This window comes from Sceloporus occidentalis, unplaced genomic scaffold (genome assembly GCF_023333645.1).
Source record: "Sceloporus occidentalis isolate IW3139 unplaced genomic scaffold, rSceOcc1.0.p SCAF_1, whole genome shotgun sequence".
Taxonomy (NCBI): Eukaryota; Metazoa; Chordata; class Lepidosauria; order Squamata; family Phrynosomatidae; genus Sceloporus; species Sceloporus occidentalis.
Genome location: NW_028316981.1, coordinates 301153346 through 301176659, shown reverse-complemented (window position 1 = coordinate 301176659; position 23314 = coordinate 301153346). Strand labels below are relative to the sequence as shown.

At 43.3% G+C, this 23314-nt stretch overlaps 1 protein-coding gene across 3 annotated transcripts in view; it reads left to right on the top strand.

The window, feature by feature from the left end:
- WDR7 (WD repeat domain 7) overlaps positions 1-23314 on the top strand; it is a 333095-nt gene that overhangs the window by 250854 nt on the left and 58927 nt on the right. For all 3 annotated transcript variants that reach the window (XM_089497268.1, XM_089497272.1, XM_089497267.1), the window contains one exon: positions 8074-8173. In XM_089497268.1, the coding sequence (XP_089353394.1) occupies positions 8074-8173 (100 nt within the window). The remainder of the gene's footprint in view (positions 1-8073; positions 8174-23314) is intronic.

Genomic DNA, 23314 nt, shown 5'->3' with positions numbered 1-23314 from the left:
CCTGCACACTCCGTCCCCATTTTTGATGATAGACTAAGACCCTTTTTTAACATCTGGGCATCTATCACATCTGACTCTTGGGCACTAAACATCGTCCGCTGGGGCTATGCCCTTGAGTTTTCTGAGCTCCCACCTACTGGGGCTCTAATTTCCACCATCCCCTCAGACACCCTTCTCGACGAAGTGCGCACGCTATTGCACAAGGGCGCCATCGAGCCCATGCCCCCCCCTCGGACCCGATACTGTTTTTTCTCCAGATATTTTACTGTTCCAAAGAGAGACTCTGGCCTCAGGCCTATAATGGACTTACGGGGCCTCAACTCCTTTATTGTCTGCAAGCGTTTCTGTATGGTAACTCTTGCCTCTGTTTTACCACTTTTGCAGAAGGACGCCTGGTTCGTCACGCTGGACTTGAAAGACGTGTACTTCCATATTTCCATACGGGACGATCATCGCAGATTCCTCACATTCACCGTCGGGTCCAAGATCTTTCAATACAAGGTCCTTCCCTTCGGTCTCTCCACAGCCCCACAAGTCTTCACAAAGTGCATGGCACCCGTGGTGGCATACCTGCATCAGAAAGGAATAACGGTCTTCCCGTACCTGGACGATTGGCTCTTCACCGCACCATCCAAGGAGGCACTTCTCAAAGATGTCCAGTTCGCCCTCTCCCTTCTCGCGGCTTTGGGTCTTCAGGTCAACTTCGAGAAGTCAAATCTAGTCCTCACCAAACGCATAGACTTCATAGGCACGACACTGGACTCCGTGATACAGCAGGCATTCCTCCCACAGGCGAGGTTCCACGCACTCACTATGGCGATTGCTCCCTGCATCCGCCAAAGACGTTTACAAGCTCGGCTTGTCCAGGTCGTGATGGGACATTTGGCCTCTACCACTTTCGTTACCCCTTGGGCAAGACTTCGGCTCAGACCTCTTCAATCCTGGTTCCTGTCTGTGTTCGATCCCGTTCACGACTCGCCTTGCAAAATGCTCACCATCCCGAGGACAGTTCAAAGGTCTCTGCAATGGTGGCTCCAGCCCGACAACGTTTGTGCGAACATGCCGTTCCTTCCGCCCCGACCGGACGTCACCCTCACCACGGACACATCCCTTCAAGGGTGGGGCGCGCACACCTTGGACCTTACTATAAAGGACAGGTGGACACCCGCGGAATCGACTCTCCACATCAACATGTTGGAGATGCTTGCTGTGGAAAAAGCACTCAGAGCCTTCCAAACAGTTCTGACCGACAAGGTGGTTCTACTGCTCATGGACAACACCACTGTGATTTACTACCTGAACAAGCAGGGTGGAACAAAGTCAAAGACACTGCTGTCAACCACCCTCCGCATTTGGGACTGGTGCATCCTCCACAGAATCTTGCTTCAAAGCATCCATCTCCCAGGAGACCAGAATGGCCTGGCAGACCAACTCAGCAGGTCGTCCACCACCTGCCACGAATGGAGGTTACATCCCGATGTGGTCGGTCACCTCTTTTCAATGTGGGGAACTCCACAGATGGACCTATTCGCCACCCATCTGAATACTCACATCCCGACATTGTGTTCACGGACCCGGGTGCCTGGTTCCAAGGGGGATGCCTTCCAATTCCCATGGTCACAGGGACTGCTGTACGCCTTTCCCCCATTCCCACTCGTGACGAGAGTGGTGTCAAAGATGATGGCAGACTGCTCAAATGCAATTCTGATCACCCCATGGTGGCCCAGACAACCATAGTTTGTTCCACTTCTCCGACTCGCCTGAGAATACCTCCGGCTCGATTATCGCCCCAACCTTCTGTCTCTACACGCGGGCCGAGTCCTCCATCCCAAGATGCACTCTCTCCCATTGGTGGCATAGAGGATACGGTGTTGACAACATTGTCTTCCACATGAACCAGGACATTGTTTTGCCTACTTTGGCCCCAAACCCGACTACTGACTCTGAACGCCAAATTCACGCTTTGGATGTCCATAGGGCATTGACGTTCTACCTGGACAGGACGTCTAGGACAAGGCGATCAGAGAGACTTTTTGTTTGTTATTCTGAAGCTTAAAAAGGGTTGCCTGTGTCAGCTCAAAGATTTTCTAAATGGGTGGTCAACACCATCCGCTTTTGTTATGAGCTGGCGGGCAAGCCTGTCCCTAGTCGGGTTCGTGCCCATGCAACACGGGCGGTAGTAACATCCTCTGCCTTTTTGACTGGGGTCCCGCTAGAGGATGTAAGTAAGGCTGCGGTCTGGTCTCAACCACTATCTTTCATTAGACATTATAGACTGGATGCCAGAGCTAGACACGAAGCAGCCTTCGGGAGGGCAGTGTTACTTTCTGCCATGCATTGAGCTGGTTGCTGTGTTAATAAATGACACCAGGTTGCTCACATAACATTCTTTTTTTCAAAGTGTTTCTTTATTGATGTTGAATTGGAGGTTTCAATACTGTTGACACTCCCTCCTCCTCTGACTTTAGCTTGCTAGTCTGAACCCATTTGTGTGATTCGCAGAGACCACAAAGAAGAAGGACAGTTTGCTTACCTGTAACTGTGTTTCTTCGAGTGGTCATCTGCGAATTCACACAAACCCGCCCATCCTTCCCCTCAGTGTCTTGCTCATTAATAACGCTTGCTGTCGTGCTGTTGCGGCTCATTCGGAACTGAGCAAGAGCGGACCACCAGGGGCCTTATATAGGGATGGGCGGAGCTACCGCCAAAAAGTTGCAGAAAGATATATCTTATTCTGCCCAGAGATTCTAGAAGTTTCCGAGTGTCCCTGCGCAGGCGAAAAATAAACCCATTTGTGTGAATTCGCAGATGACCACTCGAAGAAACACAGTTACAGGTAAGCAACCTGTCCTTTTCCCAGCAGACAGTGATCATTAATTAAACAGACACTAACCCTCCTTGCATATCCTCCTCCCTGAGGCCTCACCATTCAGCAACAGAACAATACACAAATTAAGATGGAAATTACTCCTCCCTATCCAGGGTCACACATTCTATATATATACCCCACTCTCTTCTATGCCTGCATTCTCTGAAGATGCCAATCACAGCTGCTGGTGAAACATCAGGAATAAAATTTTCTAGAACATGGCAACATAGCCTGAAAAACTCACAAAAAGTATGGATGCCAGCCATGAAGGCCTTTGATTCACTTTATTTATTTATTTATTTATTTATTTATTTATTTATTTATTATTTTAGAGCATGTTTGCACTTTTTTTATGTCCACATTTTTAAGGTACTTGTTTTCTAAGATGTGCATTATTTTGTATGTGAGTTACTAATTTGATATCTTTGAGGCTATCCAGACTGGCCTGAAAGGGGCGGTCTGTATAGCCCCTTTGTCATCTTTCAAATTAAGAAAGACTTTTTCTTCACTTACAAGGATAGTGTAAAACCTGTCAGTCACCTCTGAAGTTCATTATATCACAAGACAAGGAGGTTCTGAAATCATTGACAAAAGCAGGACTCCATAGCCTGTGGCCCACCATGCCAAATGCAGCCAAATAGCCAAATATGTCATCTTATTGAGTACTTGTACCCACACCCTGTTTTGGCAACCCCAGACTAGCAGCAAAAGTCAGGTTTTTATTTTTGTTTATATTATACATTTATATACTGTTAAGTATAACTACTTCAAGTCTAGTTTAGAAAAACAATGAAACACTAATGCAGTCACACAAACAATAAATCAAATTGCAGGTATAAAAACCATTGCTTTTTAGACATTCTCTAGGAGATACTGCACTGCTACAAAGGAGGAATTTGTCTCTTATCAGAGATCAGGCACAAATTCACCTCAATGGAAGCAGTGCTTTGCTGCAACATTAATTGCCATCACTTAATTTGCTGAGAAAACATGCAGACATAGCCCAGGGTGAAACTTTAGTATATGTGTGCACCAAACTTACAATATACATAGGGTTGCCATAAGCCAGGACCTCCAAACCGGGACAAATGTAGGACAACATTTTCAAATGTAGGACACGTTTTTATAAAAATGGAGGACGCGCAAAATAATTTGATGATTTTTAAAAAATGTTAATCTAAATGCATGTTTCTAAGGCATGATCAAAATGGAGGACATTTTGGCATTATTCCTAGACAGATGGCAGAAATGGGCTTCCCTTTCTGTCCATATTTATATATTTAATAATAAAAATAATGAAAAAATAAATAAAAATCAAGACAGGGTGTATATATTTAATAATAAAAATAATGAAAAAAGCAATAATAAAAATTAATAAAATAAAAAACAAGAAATAATAATAATTAATAAAATAAAAACAAGAAATAATTAACATTAATGAAATAAAATATAAAACAAACAATAATAAAATTAATAAAATAAAATAAGTATTTTATATTTTTAAAAATTAATTCAAAAAACCAAAAAACCCAAGGCAGACCTAATGGCTACTGACTCACCTTTCCTCTTTCTGCTCCCCCCTCTGCCTCCTCCTCCTCTTTAGGCTCACGCATGCGCAGGGAAGCAGGGCAGGCGTGCGTGCTGCCGCTGGCCCCTGCTGAGGCCCGGGCGGCACGTGCTGAGGAGCCCGTCCCCTTTGGCCAGCTGGCCAATGGCTGGCTGGCCAAAGCAGGAGATGAGCTCCTGCTTTAGAGCCCCCCACGCGCGCGGACGTGAAAGCCCTGGTGCAGGAGGCGCGGCGGTGGTGGCGGCGGCGCTACTGCTGCCGAGAAGGAGGAGGAAGGCGGAGCCAGAGGAGGAGGTGGGTTGGCGCTGCCCACCACTCCAGGAAGGGAAGGAGGAGGTGGGTTGGCACCGCGGCCAGCCGCATTAGCGGCAACAGCAATGGCTGCAGGAGTGGGCCCCGGACCGGGACAAATACATGGGTGGGGCCAAACCGGGCCGTGACCGGGAGGGGCCCCCAAAAGCGGGATTTTCCCAGCGGCCACCGGGATATGGCATCCCTAAATATACAGTGGGCCTTTGGTATCCACTGGGTTTTGGTACCAGTCCTCCCCATGAATAACAAAATCCATGGATCTCAATTCTCATTAAATACAGTGGAAGGGAAATGGGGTCCCTTGTATAAAATGGCTAAATCAAGGTTTGCCATTTTGGAATTTTTATATATATATTTTTAATACTTTCAAGTTGTCGGTGGTTGAATAGTGCATACGGAGGGCCAACTGTAGATGCAAATTTTATTTTCCATTCCCTTTGCAAGCTTATTTGTGGGTGGTAGGCTGCATCTAGTTTAGTGGCTTACAAGCTTCACAAGCTTGCACAAAAGCAAAAGTGTATAGTTGCATACAGGGCTGTCTTTGCTAATAGACAGCCAGGGATTTCGAAGAAGAGAAACTATATATAAAATTAGATTCCAGAGTAATGTTGCCTGAAATTCTTATTACACTATTCGTACTCCGAAGCACACAAAACATCTGTTAGTCTCTCCTCATATATTATTGTACATAAAACAAACTACAACAAAGGAACAGTTTAGAGACTTGTTTCATTTTGTTACCTGAATTTTTTTCAATCATATTAAATAATTCTGCACATCCTTCTGTGCCCTCCGGCTTCAGAATTCCTTAGACTAAACCTTCTTCATTTCAGAATTACCTTTTCAGTGTTGCATCATCTTTTATTCTCCATGTTAAAATAATAATAGTAATAAACACTAGCATTTTCATTAAAACCTGTTCATTAGAACTTACAGCATATTCCTGTTTTTATCATTGTTTTCTTTTTTGTAACTCAAGGGATGTTTACAAATGCATGACATTTTTACAAGTCCTACAAGAGAATTTAAAATGAAATGGGTCGGGTCCAAAACCATCCCACAGGATCCCCATCTGAAGCAGTGATGGGGAATGTCTTTTGGCCCTGAAGGCCTACTTTCAGTTGGGGAATAATCTTGATTTTTGTGTTTCAATAATGTGCAGGGGCAAAAAGAGTGCAGATGTATTTCCCACCAACAAGTTCCATTCTGTGCCTTTCTGTTACAGTGTAATCCCCAATGCACCACGTTCTAGTCTGCAAACCAGAGCTCATTTGCATTCAGTATCTTGCTGGTCTGCAGACCAGAGCTCAGTTCCCCAAAGCATAATTCTTGGATTTTAAATAGTCTCTTATTTATGATCAGCTATGGGAGATAAAAAGAAAAGATGCTTTAGGCTGGATGGGGAGTCTCTCAGGCCTAGAGACCAGAGGCTTCCTAACCCTCATAGGAAATGGCAAAGGGATTTGTTGTGGATTACTTCAGTACTGCAGTTTTTCATATTCTTTTAAAGCTGCTTGGAGAGTTGCAGGGACTCTTGAGAAGGGCCTGAAGACATGCAGAGAGTGAGGGTGAACGGGTTAAAAAGCACCTCACCTCTCTTCCCATAGATCTCTTCCAATGTGGAATATATAATTTGGATTAAACACCCTTCTATATTGTCTACATTTGAGTCATGTGAACAGACCAAAAAAATATCCACCTGCCATTGTGCTATGGGGGAAAATTCCTTCAATATACTAATCAAAGTTTTTGCTATTTGGTCATCAGATACACATCTAGTGAAATTATTAAGCAATGATTTACTTGTCACCACCTATAAAACAGAAAAAAAATTGTACCTAACTTCTGGATAGGAATTGTGGCCTTGTTCCCATTTTCTACACTGTGAAGACAGAAATGCTGAGGTGACACAAGCAACATGTCTTCAGGCTTTGGGAACTTTAGTACAACCTACACCGGCTATTCCTGTCTTGTATCCAAAGCTTTCATATTTCTTTTTAATCCAGAAAGGTTATTCCTACAGCAGAAAGGAGGGTTGCCATAAAAGAGCAAGAGCCTACAAAAGTACTCTAATGGTACAGGACTTAGTGTTGGACTTAAACTAAAGCGACCTGTGTCTAAATCTCTGGACAGTCAAAATGTATATTCACTGATCAAAACCAGTACAATTCTGAAATGAATGCACTTTACAAAGGCTTCAATCCAACATCCCCTCAGCATTGTATAAATAGCTGCATGTGGACCTGCAGTAGACTGAGTTGGATATTCTTTCCTTGATTTGCTTGAAAACCCCAGAGGCTGTCACACATTGCCATTCCATGTTTCATGGCAAGCAGGCAGGACCACAGAAATACCTAGCTGTGTTGCCATGTTGTTGTGTGCCTTCAAGTCATTTCCGAATTGTGTTGACCTTAAGGCAAACCTATCATTGGGTTTTCTTGGCAACATTTGTTCAGAAGAGATTTGTCATTGCCTTCTCCTGAGGCTGAGAACATAGGGTCACAGAGTGATAGAGTTGGAACTTGCCAAAGGTCACCCAATGGGCTTCATGGCTTAGCGGGGAAATAAAATAAAATAAAACAATAAAAAATTATTTGTGTTTCCCTGCCTCTCCCAAAGGATCGAAGCAGGGTTACAGACTGAATGAACCCTGGTCTCCAACCATGTCATAGTCCAACACTGAAACCACTATGCTATGCTGGCTCTGGGCATGTCCCCATACTCAGAAGCAAAATAACATCAGCACTTCCTCTGGGGATCTCAGTGCTGTTGTAATTATTTTGTGTCTGGCTAAAGAGAAACAACCAAATTCTTCTGCAATCCTACCTGCTTGCCATGAAGTGCAGAATGACAATGTGAGGTAGCATAAGGGATGTTTTTCATTAAGTCAGGGCTTTGGGCACCAAAGAGGGAGAAAGGTGGTGCTCAAAAAAGGACATCTGCATCCATAAACCAACTTGAATCCTGTGCAGGAAGAAAAGTGTAATACTGTGAACCACTGAAATGAAAATTCTGCGATGAAATGTTTTGGGTTGTGGTTGTTGTTTCAGATTGTTTCAGTCAGGTATATTTAAAGCAGCTTGAATTCTCGCATAAAAATCTGGATTCATCTGGCAAAAGGCAGGGCAAATATCTTTTGCCAAGGACAGGGTGACATGGCAGTGCTAATGGCTGTTTAAAGGGGTTCTGTGTGACCAGTCTGTAAAATAAAATGTTCAATCTAAACATTGCTATTAATTACCAGAATGCAGTAAAAATCAGTTTTATGTAACATGCAGTTCTGATTAAATCTCATTTATTCCTCTTTCTCTAATGTTCAACCCAGGTTCTACATGGTCAGCTATTATGAACGGAGTCACAGAATAGCAGTTGGATCTCGCCATGGTTCAGTGGCCCTCTACGACATCCGGACTGGAAAATGTCAGGTAAATAAATCATTGTGATCTCCTCTCTGTAAACTGGAGAAGTTATTGAAAGAAAAGAAACTAGCTCTGCACCATTTGACATGCTGAGTCGCTGGAACATTATGGATAATGCTAAAGGGGATCAATAGTTTAATGAAGGACTCGGTGTATATAGAGTCTTACTGTTTTTATTTGCTGTAACTGAACAGCGAGCACAGATGGGTTAATAATAGCTGTCCAAAAATGTTGTAACTTCACACAGAATACCTTGAAGACTACTACATATTTCAGTGCCAGGTTTGTATTTTTGGTAATGGGTCACTGCAGCTTGTTTTAGTAAGATCATTTTTTTTAAATCACTTTTTAATATTCAGGCATTTGTTGAGTAAAAATAGTAGGTAAAAGTAGCACAAATAATGATTACCAGAATGTTATTAAGCTGCAGTTATAAGCACAGTTGCTAATATTTACTTATGAGAAACTGTATTCACAGGCTGTATGTTTTTTCAATAGGTCCAGCTATTAATGTAGAAATTGCAAAGATTTCTAACCTCAAATGATAGGTGCTAGTGTTTTCACATTGCCAAGAGCAGTCAGGAACTCTCCACTGCTGTTTTTCCCCAATGTTCTCTGGACACTTTAAATTCCCATCGTATATTATACACACACATACGTGTGTGTGTGTATACACTGACAGATTTTAACATTTTCAAAAGTATCCCAGATACATGGTTAATGCTTAATTTCACTTTATGCTTAGTGTGCTATTTATTTTCAATTTATCTCAGCCACATGTAGAATTAGAATTGACATCTTCACTGCATTTAAATATATATATATATATATTAACATTTTAAAATTTGCTAAGTATATAAAGTCTGTTTATACATATGCTCTATCTATTTTAGAATATGAGCCACATTTTCTCCAAAAGACTATAGTGAAATCACAGGTTTCCTTAAACCCTGATTAAAAGACTTGAGTAGTAACATGTTTTATATATTATTGTTGATGAAGTTGTTATATATTTTTTCTATCCCACCTTTTTTCCAGTTCAGGACTTAAAAGTGTCATATAACAAATTGAAAAACACATGACATATATGTTATAAACTATGAGGCCGAACAGATGGCCTGGAAAAGCCGGCTTCCGGGCAGCTTGGGGGGTGGTGGTGTTTTGATGCCACATGCTCCCAAGATGCCCAGAAGTCACGCAGCCGTTTAGATAGGGGTAGCTTCAGGCCCCTCAGGGGGTATGATGTTTTGATGTTGCATGCCCCCGGAGCAGCTTGAAGCTGCACTGGGGTTGTGGCTGCTGCCCAAAATAAGACCGGATATGTTTCACTCCTATTTGGGCTGGCATCAGGGTGGATTGGGGCTGGCTTTTGTGGCAGTTTGTTTCTATTTGTGTCTTTTAAATAGAGCATTTTTTTCTTGTACTCTGACAAAAGAAAGTCCCGTGACTGAATATGGCCAGCATTTATCTCTAACTGATAAATTAATATTCTAATTCATTTCAGTAGGTTCCATTTGAGTATTCAATTGAATATTTTAGCTGAAATCCAAATATTAATCCCAATTAGGTTTTGTTTTGTTGTTTTTGTTGTGTGCCTTCTAGTCATTTCCAGCTTATGGGGACCCTATTACAAGATTTTCTTGGCAAAATTTGTCCAGAGGGGATTTGCCTTTGCCTTAATGTTTGATCGGTTGATCGTAATAAATAAATTGAATTTAGACCCATTGAATCACTGAAAGTGTTGTTTTACTAAGTTCCACTTGATTTTGTGAGTCTACTCTAATTCTGACTATCAACTGAATTTGCCCATTACATCCCAACTTCCTTTTTGTTAGGTTAAACAAGATTTTCATCTCTTATCAGAAAAATAAAGGATTGATCCAAATTGAATTCAGATTTCTCAAAGACAGCTGTTCAGTTCTACAAAATGTTATACAGTGTTCCATAGAAAATCTTGCATCCTTTCTTATGATTATTTTATTCTTATTTTGATCTCTATGCCTTCCTATTTCTTCTTCTTTTTAAGAACAACAGCAGAGAGATGTTTATCCTGGATTTTTTTTCCCCTCTTGTCTTTCATAATTTGTTAGTTAACATGTCTGGAGGGTAAACAAACTGAATTCTGTTCCACCACTAGTTCTGGAAAGCATGGCTTCACATTATAGATTCCCAATTGTGCTTTTAAAAATGTGTCTGTGAGTCTAAAGTAGCTAACAAAGGTCAGAGGTGTTGATGGACGGGCTAGGCAAGTGCTCACAGCTACATCTCAGTATGAATGGCTGAATCTGCAATGAAAATCTTCCCTCTGGGTTGGTTTGCCCTTGGTTCAGTAGACATGCTGGAGTATCTTATCTTCCTGAATTCCCCCCCTCGCCCTTTCCTCCTACCAACCTTTTAGGATACATTCCCTGAATCTGCAACAGGCATTTTTTTTAAAAAAAAATCACTGACTCATATATGTACATTTTTCTCCAAATTGCTTTGTTTCTTGCTCTTTAACATGGCTTCTTCTCTTAAATTATTGCAACTAACTCTAGATCTGATTGGATAGCTTGTGTGAATAATTTTGTCAGCCAGTCTGATAAGGTTCGTGATGACCCCAAAAGGACATTTTGGGCAGAAAAAGAAGCTCTCATTTCAAGAGCCTTCAGGTATAGGTAGTTTGTACAGTTATATTATTCAAGGTTAGCTGCTTCTCCCCCCCCCCCCCCCCCGAATTGCTTTATGTGTGACATGTATTCTCTGTTTCCAGACTGAATATCTACTAGGCAGGAAATGCATTGTGTAAGTTCTCTGTGAACTACCAATGCAGTAACAATAAATGATGACTCTCAATGAAACTAATTGGTGTTGGTCACTTTTTCATTCCTTAAAATGGTTCAGAAGGGCAAAAGGGAACCACTTATTTACACAATGGATAACCAACATTTTCAGAAATCCACATAGTTGTCAACTTTTACCGTAAGTTTCTTTTCATTAGCTGCTGACCATAGAGTTGAAACATCAGCAAGTGAATCAGTGACATGGCACAAAGATACAGTGGTGATTCGAGAAGAGTAAACTGGGAAAGGCATGTCAAAAGTTGTTCCCAATTTTCAATTTTTTCAAAGGTGGAAGCTGTGTTAGTCTCTTGCAGCATAAAAAAGTGAAAGAGAAGGAATAAAAAAGGAATTTGGCAGCACCTTTAAGATTTTACTAGTTTATATTTTAGCATGAACTTCTGTAATTTTAAACTCACTTCTTTAGATACAGTACAGAGTGATATTATAGCCTTAGGTGTAAAGCATATTTATACAGTTATGGGTGTGGGATAGAAAGTAATAGATCCAGAAAGATGCAAATCATGTCCCTCACCCTAAATTGTTTTCTAAGGCTGAATCTCAGTAGCAAAAAAAAATTCCATATCCACCTCAGTTCCTGTGCTGTTGGAACATAACATACAACCGTTTTCACAACAAAAACGCTTCTTTTTGGCTTTAATGTGATGACATTTTAAAAAAAAAAAGTCACTTTTAACTCAACAGCTTTAATTAAAAACCAACCATTTAATACATGTGTGGAATCACGGTGTGCGGTGACTGCAGACAGGAGAGGTGTGTGTGTGGTTACATGATCACATATGGGGAGGGAAGAGGGAGTACAAGTTGGTGCATGAAGCCCAAGGGAAGTCCTTGTCAATTTCACTTCTCAGCTTGTGATAATAGAAACAGAAGGAAGAAAGCAGAAAAATTAGAGGTGGGTTTGTTTGTTTTTTTAAAAAATCTCTCCCTCTGAATGCTCATGGAAGAGCACACAAATTATATATATATAAAGGCAGCAGGAGAGCATGCACATGCTTACCTTCTTGAAACAAAATTGTCTCTTCTAGAGCCTGCACCCTCCTCTACCTCTGTGCCCCTTCTTTCCATTTTTCTGCTCTCCCACCACTGAATGACTACAGCGGTGCTTCCTCATGAAGGGCTCACCAACCAGCAGGTTGGACAAAGGAAATGATGTGGTATGTTGAAAGGAGGAGGAAGCATATGGGGGCAGGGGTGAGATGGCACTGCACTATTTGTGGGATGGCAGCCAAGTTTCCTCCACAGCTAGACTTTGTAAACTTGACCTAACACCATTAATATCATCAATACAGTTTATACCGTGGTGTTTTATTGTTCTCTTTTAATTGTATATGTTCTGATATTCTGTTCTTTGGTAGAAAGGGTGTTATAAATAAAAGTTGTTGTTATAGTGATATGGATAGCTGCTGGATTGAAAAAGGACATCACATTATTGAACTGCACATTTTAAAATGGTGGTCTGTGTGTGTGTGTGTGAGAGAGAGAGAGAGAGAGAGAGAGATTTAAAATTCCCTTGCTCACTCATGATAAAACGCTGAAACATGAAGTGGGGGAATGGATAGGACATGGGAGCCATCCAGTGAGAATGCAAGTTGGATGATAAGATTGAGAGGAAAGTAAAAATGCTATTGGTTGATAGGTTTATGCATACTGGGAAAGAAAAAAGTAGGGTTGCTTTGTACCACTTTGAATTTGAACTGGACAACACTTAAAACCATTTCTTGTATCATCTTCTAATTCTAAAATACTTAGATTTAAGCCTTGGACCTGGTTTGATGAGGAATGTCATAAGACAAAAAAACCGTTGGTGAAAGCACTGAGGGTCCTAAAATTAAAGGCCAACAAGGAAGATATGCAAATACACCTGTATATAGCTCGGTTGAGAAGCGACTATAAAATGCTACTTAAGGAAAAGAGACATAACTACACTGCTACCCCGGGTTACGAAATTAATTCGTTCCGCTATTCCTTTCGTAAGCCGAAAATTTCGTAACCCGAAACACATTTTCCATTGAAAATAACTAATGCGTTCTATGACCTCAGACTGAACCTGCAAGTCAAAACAAAGGCACAATAGAGGCCTATTAAGCTAAGTACCCTACAATACAATGTAATACAAAGTTGCCTGAGGCACTAATGATCTTAACAATGACTGGCAGGTCCATTCTAAACTTTCTAAAGGATAAAGAAAAAAAGTTTTTTTCTTATCTTTGATGGTTCTGGCATCTCAGAGTGAGGCAGGAGGAGGAGGAGGAGCTCTCAAATCATCACAGCCATGACCAAAGCAACCCCAAATCTAAAAAAGCAACCCCATGGTCACACTCTATGGCCCACATCAAATCAAGGCCAAACATGCAAAACTCACACCCCACACTCTCAAATCATCACACCCATGACCATACCACCCCAGAACTCAAACCCAAAGGCCAGAAACCCCAAATCTGAACATGCAACCCCATGGTCACACTCTCTGGCCCACATCAAATCAAGGCCAAACATGCAAAACTCACATCCCACACTCTCAAATCATCACAGCCATGGCCAAACCACCCCAGAACCCAAACTCAAAGGCCAGAAACCCCAAATCTAAAAATGCAACCCCATGGTCACACTCTCTGGCCCACATCAAATCAAGGCCAGACTTTCAAAACTCACACCCCACACCCCACACTCTCAAATCATCACACCCATGACCATACCACCCCAGAACTCAAACCCAAAGGCCAGAAACCCCAAATCTGAACATGCAACCCCATGGTCACACTCTCTGGCCCACATCAAATCAAGGCCAAACATGCAAAACTCACACCCCACACCCCACACTCTCAAATCATCACACCCATGACCATACCACCCCAGAACTCAAACCCAAAGGCCAGAAACCCCAAATCTGAACATGCAACCCCATGGTCAGGCCCATTCTAAAGGATAAAGAAAAAAAGTGTTTTTCTTATCTTTGATGGTCTTGGCATCTGGTCCTGGCATCTCGGAGTGAGGCAGGAGGAGGAGGAGGAGGAGAGGGGCAGCCCAAAAAGCCAAATTTAAACCAATTCAAGCAATTTAACCACTTCAGCCAATTCAAGCAATTTAACCACTTCAGCCAATTTATCCAGTTCAAGCAATTTAACCAATTCAGCCAATTTAGCCAATGCCACCAATTTAACAAAGTTAACCATTTTTTTAAAAAGAATTTGGTGTTTTTTTTAAGGGTCACCTTTTTTTTAAGGGTCACCTTTTGCCTTCTTGGATGACGGTTCTCCCTCTCTAGTGAAGAACTGGTCCAAGGATGTCTGCTTTTGCCGGCCCTTAAGCAGGTTCTTAAAATGGCTAAGGCAGACATTATCAAAATGGGCAATGGCATGGCTGGTGAGCACCTTCTCAGGGTGGTGCTTCTCAACATATGAAGACACATTGTGGAATTGCCGCAAAATGTCTTTAATTTCTGCTGTTGGCAAAAATGCCCCCGCAGCCTCCTCCTGCTGGCCCCTGTCGAAATGGAGCACGTCCTCATCCACGGCCGAGTGTTGCATGGCCGCCAAGGCCTTCAGGTCCTCTGTTGTCAGGTCCTCGCTGTGCTCCTCGATGAGTTCCTCCACGTCCTCGTTGTCCACGTCGAGTCCCAGGGACCTTGCGATGGAGACGATCTCTGCAACCTCTTCTTCTTCACCTGGCTCAGCACCCTCGGTCTGTGACCCTTCCAAGGAAGAAGCATCAGGCCACAGCTTCCTCCACGCAGCAATCAGGTTGCGCCTGGTGATCTCCTGCCAGGCCAAGTCCACCATCTTCAAGCACACGACGATATCAAAATGCTGCTTCCAGAACTCTCGAAGGGTCAGCTGTGTGCTCTCCGTCACATCAAAACAACGCTTGAACAGGTGCTTGGTGTAGATCTTCTTGAAGTTCGCAATCACCTGCTGGTCCATGGGTTGCAAGAGGGAGGTCGTGTTGGGCGGCAGAAACTGGACCTTGATGAAGGAGAACTCATCAAGGATGTCCTTCTCCAGGCCATGCGGGTGCGCAGGAGCATTGTCCAAGAGGAGGAGGCACTTCAAGGGCAAATCCTCTTCCTCCAGGTACCGCTTCACAGTCGGGGCGAAGACACTGTTGATCCATTCCACGAAAAGGAGGCGTGTGACCCATGCGCGGCCATTGGAACGCCACATCACTGGCAACCTGTCCTTCTGAATGTTGTGTGCCTTGAAGGCCCTTGGATTTTCGGAGTGGTACACCAACAGGGGCTTGATCTTGCAGTCCCCGCTGGCATTGGCACACAACGCAAGTGTAAAGCGGTCCTTCATAGGCTTGTGGCCTGGCAGTCTCCTCTCCTCCTGGGTGATGTAGGTGCGGCGAGGCATCTTCTTCCAGAAGAGGCCCGTCTCGTCGCAATTGAAGACTTGCTGCGGGACGTAGCCTTCCTCCTCCACCATGGCCTTGAACTCGACGACGAATGCTTCGGCGGCCTGGTGGTCTGCGCTGGACGCCTCGCCGTGACGGACGACAGAGTGGATCCCGGTCCTCCTCTTGAACCTCTCGAACCAGCCACGTGATGCTTTGAAGTCCGGGGTGGCTGGCTCCTCCTGCGAAGAAGTTCCTTCGCCTGCCTCCTTGCTGGCCAGGTCTTCGAAAATGGTGGTGGCCTTCTCGCAGATGACCGAGGTGGTCACAGTGTCCCCGACTCGCTCCTTTTCCTTGATCCAGAGGAGAAGCAGGCGCTCCATCTCCTCGTGCTTCGGTGTCCTCTGCTTGGCAATCGTCGTCACGCCTTTCGCTGGAGCCACAACAGCTCTGATGGCCTCCTTCTGCTTGAGGACAGTGCCAATTGTTGAAGGGTTTCGTCCATACTCCTTGGCAATGTCCACCAAGCGCACGCCCCTCTCGTGCTTGGCGATGATTTCCTTCTTGTCCTCCAAGGACAAGGGAGCCCTCTTCTTCTTCTCACCGCTTGGCTTGGGAGCCATAGCTCAAGCCTAAAAAGGACAAAAGGCACAGGCACTGAGCAAAAGCCACAATTGGAAACCACCCCCACCCCCATGGTCACACTCTCTGGCCCAAACTTGCAAAAGTCACACCCCACACTCTCAAATCATCACAGCCATGAGCACAGCACCCCAGAACACAAACCCATAGGCCAGAAACCCAAAATCTGAAATTGCAACCCCAAAGTCACACTGTCTGGCCCACATCAAAGCAAGGCCAAACTTGCAAAACTCACACCCCACACTCTCAAATCATCACAGCCATGGCCAAAGCACACAAGAACACAAGCCCATAGGCCAAAACCCCCAAATCAGAAAATGCCACCCTATGGTGAGAGTCTCTGGCCACATGCGACCATGGCCAAAGTTTTAAAAGTCACACACCACACTTTGAAAACAGCAGAGCCATGAAGAAATCAAGGCAGCAAATGAAGCCCAGCATCCACAAATCAGAAAATGCCACCCAAACAGCAAAAAAACCCAAAAAAAGCAACCCAGCACCTCAAGCCCATCATCCACAAATCAGAGCATGCCACCCAAACAGCAAAAAAACCCAAAAAAAGCAACCCAGCACCTCAAGCCCATCATCCACAAATCAGAGCATGCCACCCAAACAGCAAAAAAACCCAAAAAAAGCAACCCAGCACCTCAAGCCCATCATCCACAAATCAGAGCATGCCACCCAAACAGCAAAAAAACCCAAAAAAGCAACCCAGCACCTCAAGCCCATCATCCACAAATCAGAGCATGCCACCCAAACAGCAAAAAAAACCCAAAAAAGCAACCCAGCACCTCAAGCCCATCATCCACAAATCAGAGCATGCCACCCAAACAGCAAAAAAACCCAAAAAAGCAACCCAGCACCTCAAGCCCATCATCCACAAATCAGAGCATGCCACCCAAACAGCAAAAAAACCCAAAAAAAGCAACCCAGCACCTCAAGCCCATCATCCACAAATCAGAGCATGCCACCCAAACAGCAAAAAAACCCAAAAAAAGCAACCCAGCACCTCAAGCCCATCATCCACAAATCAGAGCATGCCACCCAAACAGCAAAAAAACCCAAAAAAAGCAACCCAGCACCTCAAGCCCATAATCCACAAATCTGAACATGCCACCCAAACAGCAAAAAAACCCAAAAAAGCAACCCAGCACCTCAAGCCCATCATCCACAAATCAGAGCATGCCACCCAAACAGCAAAAAAACCCAAAAAAAGCAACCCAGCACCTCAAGCCCATCATCCACAAATCAGAGCATGCCACCCAAACAGCAAAAAAACCCAAAAAAAGCAACCCAGCACCTCAAGCCCATAATCCACAAATCTGAACATGCCACCCAAACAGCAAAAAAACCCAAAAAAAGCAACCCAGCACCTCAAGCCCATCATCCACAAATCAGAGCATGCCACCCAAACAGCAAAAAAACCCAAAAAAGCAACCCAGCACCTCAAGCCCATAATCCACAAATCTGAACATGCCAGTAGCAAAACCCACAATCCACACTTTGAAAAAAAAAAAACCCAGCACCCCACAGCAAAAGCATGGTCACACTGTCTCACCCCACCCCACAAGAAGAAGGTAAAAATCCATCAACCTACCTGTAGAGAAATTCCTGATGGCCGGTCTTGATCCGAAGAATACAGTACACCTGGCAAAGGCTAAGGCAGAAAGCCAGGAAAAGTCCAGACCAACAGTGGAACCAAGTTAGAGCTCAGAAGAAACTCTTGCTCAGACAGTCCACAAGGCCAGACAAAGGAGCAGATCAATGGAAGCCGGCTTTTGTATCTCAAGCCAGGCCACCCCCCCCAATTTCGTTAGCCAATCCAGATGATCAGCTTGATTTCTCAAGCCAATCACTGCTGCTAACGAAATTCAAAATTCGCGCCAAAGCTAACCCCTAACCCAGCCCCCTTAGGTTTCCGTTAGCCCTGGAAATCCCTGGAAAGCCTGTAGCTGCACTTTGCATCATTTGAATTTCGCGCCGAAATGAATTTCGTAACCCGAAAAATATTTCGTAACCCGAAACAGTTTTTTCCAATCCACGTTTTTCGTATCCCGGAAATTTCGTAACCCGGTCATTTCGTATCCCGGGGCACCAGTGTATTATATATCTCAATGGAAAGAACTGGGTCACACCGCTACACAAAAGGATTCACAAAAATTCTGGCATATTATTGCATGAGCAGCCAGAACGATAGACCATTCTTTAGAAGCAGTAACTCAAAATAATGTATGGGAGGAATATTTTGTAAACATGTAAAGCTGTAAATTAACTCCATATCCCCATCCATATTTTCCCCAAATCACTGCCTTCCCAGAATGGCCAGAAGTTACCCCTGAACAGGTTAAAAAAAATGTCCAAACAATCTATTAATAAAGCCCCTGGGGAAGACATGATTCCCATGGAATTATTTAATGTAAAATCTGATTATTGGGCACCTATTTTGGCCAAGTTATTTACATACTGTATATAAATAAATCAGGACATATCCCCGAGGGATGGAGATCAAGTATCATCGCCCCCATACATAAAAAGGAGATTAAAAAAAATCCTGCCAATTACAGGCCAATTATTCTTTTGAATATCTCCTCCAAACTGTATGGTACCCTATTGGATCATTTAGAAGATTGGTCTGAGAAATACAATTTAATATCTGAAGTCCAAGCTGGTTTTCAAAAGGGGAAATCTACTATTGATTTGTGTTTTGTATTAAAAAATTTTATCCATAAATACACCCAAAACTTGAAGCAAAAGCTTTATGTTTGCTTCATTGATCTAAAGTCAGCTTTTGACGCAATCCCTAGGGACTTGTTGCGGCAAAAGCTAGAGAAGGCAGATATCGACCCCGCTTATTATATCTAATTAGGGCCTTATATACTAACACCTCGATACAGCTCAAAGTTGATTTGGAAGGTCCTCTTTCCCCAAAAATAAATACCTATACTGGTGTCAAATAGGGCTGTATTTTAGCCCTCTTTTTATTTAATTTTTATATTAATGATATTATCAAGGAGTTAGAGGGCTTACAGTATGCCCCAGTTACTATTTTGGATCAAAAGCTTTCTCTGTTAATGTATGCTGATGATATTATTCTCTTATCCAGAACCCAGGTGGGATTAAGATGTTTGCTTGCCAGATTTTCATCATACTCTAAAAAAAATGTCCTGACAGTAAATTATAATAAAACTCAGGTTGTGGTGTTTGGTAGGCGCCCCAAAGTACACTCTTGGCATTTAGATGAACATATAATAAAACAAGTCAAATCCTTTAAATATCTGGGAATTTTCTTTTCTGAATCAGCCTCCTGGAAACAACATATGACAAACATTAAAATCCAAGCTCATAGATCAGCTAAATCAACCTTGAGCTTTGCTGTTAATAAGGGAGGCAGTTTAGTAAACCCTGCTCTAATGGTCTTTAAAGCGAAAACTCTGGCACATATCCTTTATGGGGCAGAGATCTGGGGCATACCTAAGGTCCCAGGTCTGGAAGTGCCCCAGAATTACTTTTAAAGGGCATTACTAGGACTTCCTAGGGACACTCTAACTGCTATGATTCGTCTCGAAACCTCTGTTCCAACTTTAGAAAGCCAAATAGACAAAAGGATCTTGTGTTATTGGTTTAAGATCCAAGAGATGCCAACCTCTAGATTGCCCCAAAAAATGTCTTTTGGAACTTAACAATGGACTACCTGTTAATAATTGGGTTCATGGGGCAGCCCAGTTAATTACTAAGTATGGGTTTTCAATGAGCGAACTGGCAGGGTTAGATTATCCTGCAAGGAAGGTAAAAATAAATAATACAATATTAGAAGTTACTACCCTTGCAGATTTACATACTGTCCATGAATCCCCATGTGCCCCTTTTTATTATAGCCTCAGACAATTCTGTGATCACCCGTATTATTTCGACAACCTCGCTTTCGCCCAGTTGCGTCGAGCCTTCACAGAACTGAGGCTTAACATGTTTGATTCAGCTGAAAGAGATGGGAAGCTTTAAAAAGTTCCAAAAAATGAACGGAGATGTATTGTTGGCTGCCCCTATTCAGAGGATTTGGTACATTACTTAACCTGTTGCCCTTTGTATAAAGATCCTAGGGAGCGTTTTATTTTACCTTTAATCAATAACAAAATATTTTCGAATTCTCATGAAAAAGTACTTTACCTCCTTATGGACACAGATAAATATGTGACCTGGCACATAGCGTTGTTTGCTCTTGCTGCTAAAAAGACCAGTGAGAAATACATAGCAGAAATTGCTGTTTCCTGTAATGGGGATAATTTGATTTAAAAGGGCCCAACTGTGAATCTTAATATATTCATGTTTTCCAAGTTATCCACAACTGTCAATGTTAAACTTTTGCTATTTGGTACAATCTGTTGTATAGTGTTTTGTGGAAATTTTATGTGTATTGTAATACTATTTTGATTTTTGCAATGGTCATTGGCCAAAAACAATAAAGAGAGACTTTTTTTAAAAAAATTGAGTAGGTGAGGCGTTAACCAGGTGAAAACCAGGCAGAATAATGTTCATTGGACCTACCGTATATTCCGGTGTATAAGACGACCAGGCGTATAAGACGACCCCCAACTTTACAACTTAAAATAGAGTGTTTGGGATATACTCACCGTATAAGACCACCCTCTCTTCCACGATAAGTCAGAAAGGAACTGAAGGCACACAATAACAGTAGCAGCAGCGGCAGAGGAGAAAGAGGGGGGAGGAGAAAGAAGAAGAAGAAGAATAGGAAAAAGAGGATAAAAAGAAGAGGAGGAAGAGGGAAAGAAGAAGCGGAGGAGGAAGAGGAAGAGGGGAAGAAGAGGAGGAGGTGGAGAAAGAATAAAAGTAAGAGAGGAAGAAAAAGTAGAGGAGGAGGAGGAGAAAGAGAAGAGGGGAAGAAGAGGAGGAGGAGGAGAAAGAAAAAGAAGAAGAGGGGAAGAAAAAGAAGAAGAGGAGGAGGAGGAGAAGAAAAAGAAGAGGGGAAGAGGAGGAGAAAGAAGGCCCCAGCTAGCTGGCTGCCTTCTCCCGAGTCAGGGGAGCTGCAAGCTCTCTTTAGGACTCAACCAGCTGGCTTGGCCTTCTGATAATGTCCCTAGAGTTGAAAGAGACCCCAAGGGCCATCCAGTCCAACCCCCTTCTTCTGCCATGCAGGAAATCACAATCAAAGCATCCTTGACAGATGGCCATCCAGCCTCTGCTTAAAGACCTCCAAAGAAGGAGACTTCAGTACACTCCGAGGAAAGAGTGTGTTCCACTTTTGAAATAACAGCATACACAACATTATTTTACCTGCTTCGACAATTCCTCCCGCCCTTCCTCTTGGTGCATCTACAATGTAGAATTAATGCAGTTTGATGCCACTTTAAGAGCCGCTGCTCCATCCTATTGGAATCCTAGGATTTGTAGTTTTATAAAACTTTAAAAAACTACAAATCCTAGGATTCCAATAGGATGGAGCCACGATAATTAAAGTGGATGGCGCATTCTATATCTACAGTGTAGATACACCATGAGAGGCATGTGAGATAGATAGATAGATAGATAGATAGATAGATAGATAGCAAGCCTCCAGCCAGACTCCTAAGGAGCAGCCTGGCTGGTTTCTCTGTGTGCCAAGAGTTGTTGTTTTTCTTTTTCTCTCCAGTTAGCCAAAGAAAAGAAACAAAGTCCAAAACACAGGGCAGCAGTAGTCCAGTTTGAGAGCACTTTAACTGCCCTGGCCCAGTGCCAGAGAATCCTGGGAACTGGAGTTTATTGTGGCACCAGAGCTCTCTGACAGAGAAGGCTCAATCTCTCACAAAACTACATTTCCCAGAATTCCCTAGCACTGAGCCAGAGCAGTTAAAGCAGTCTCAGATTGGATTATTGCTGCAGTGTGTTTTTGCCTGGCAACAAAAAGTGGGTCCTTCCTTCCCAACTGACTCCGGAGCTCTTTCTTTCCCCCAACAAGGCTCCATCCTACACAAGGGAAGAGGAGAAGGAGAGGCAGAGGCAGAGCGCGGGAAACCCTCTGCTCCTTCTCTTGAGAATGACTGAGCCTCAGGAGGGAAGGTAGAAAGACCTCCTGCCGTCCCTCCCCAGAGAGGAATGCCACCGCCCGGGAAAAGGAGGACAGGAGGGGGAGGGAGGGGAAGGAGCAAGGAAGGAAGGAAGAGAAGAATAGGAAGAAAAAGGGAAGGAAGGAGGCAGGGAAGGAGGGAGAGAAGGAAGAAGGGGGGAAAGAAAGGGAGGGAGGGAAGGAAGGAAGTGGAGAAAGAGAGAAACCTAGGAAGGGAAGGAAGAAGGGAGGAAAGGAAAGGTAGGAAGGGAAAGGAAGGGTGAAGGAAGGAAAGAAGGAAATGAAAGAAGAAAGGGGAGGAAGGGAAGGGAAGGGACGCACCGTGCGGCTCCTTTGCCTTCAGGAGAAGGCTTTGCTGCTGCGCGTTGTCTTTAGGACCCAGCTGGCAGGCTTGGCTTTTTTTTTCCCGGCGCACAAGACGACCCCCGACTTTGGGAAAGATTTTCCTGGGCTAAAAAGTAGTCTTGTATGCCAGAAAATACGGTAGATTATTTTACAGGTGTGGATTCAAGCCAAAAGTAGTTGCCCAAAAATTTTCCCTGTTACCAAGTTCCCTTGGAAACTGACATATGAATGAGTATACCCAATGAATCTGGAAATGCATGGAGTTTATACAGAAGCATAGCAGTAATCAGTATACCAACTTTCTTGTGCTATCTATCATGGCTCACTGTGATTCCACCCCAACTTGTACAGGAAGCTGTCTGGTGACCTGGGCAGAATTTTTTTTTGCATTCAGAGTATAATTAAGCACTGAGAAACTCACAGGGGTTATTTTACAGTGAAGCAGCCTGTGGGCATAGAAGGCAATGAGAGGGTGCACACAGTAGGATATTATTGAGCCTGGAAATGTGAAGAAGAAAGGAAGGTTCTTACAGGTATCTTGAGAAACAGTTTGTAAGCCAAGCAAAGTACTGGTGGATCCTGGAGCTGCATGTCTGTCTGTGTTGTGTCCTACAATCAACAGATGCGCTGACTGCCATGTCACAAGGACACTTACAAAGTTCAGGTGGAAGCACAATGGGGCATCAGCTTTGGACAGATTCAGGATGGACCTAAACAAAGAAATCAATAGCTTAACTCTGTGGGATAAAATTGCAGAATGAAATCAAACTGCTCGCTTGAATTAAAGCTAACTGACTAAGTACTGCAAAAGCCATGCTTCCAAAATGCTGTTAGGCAGAGGTAAACTTCTTGTCTATCCTGAAGTAAGAATGGTTCATGTCTGAACTGTGTTTGGCCAATTACATGTACCCTCAAGAATTGCTTGAC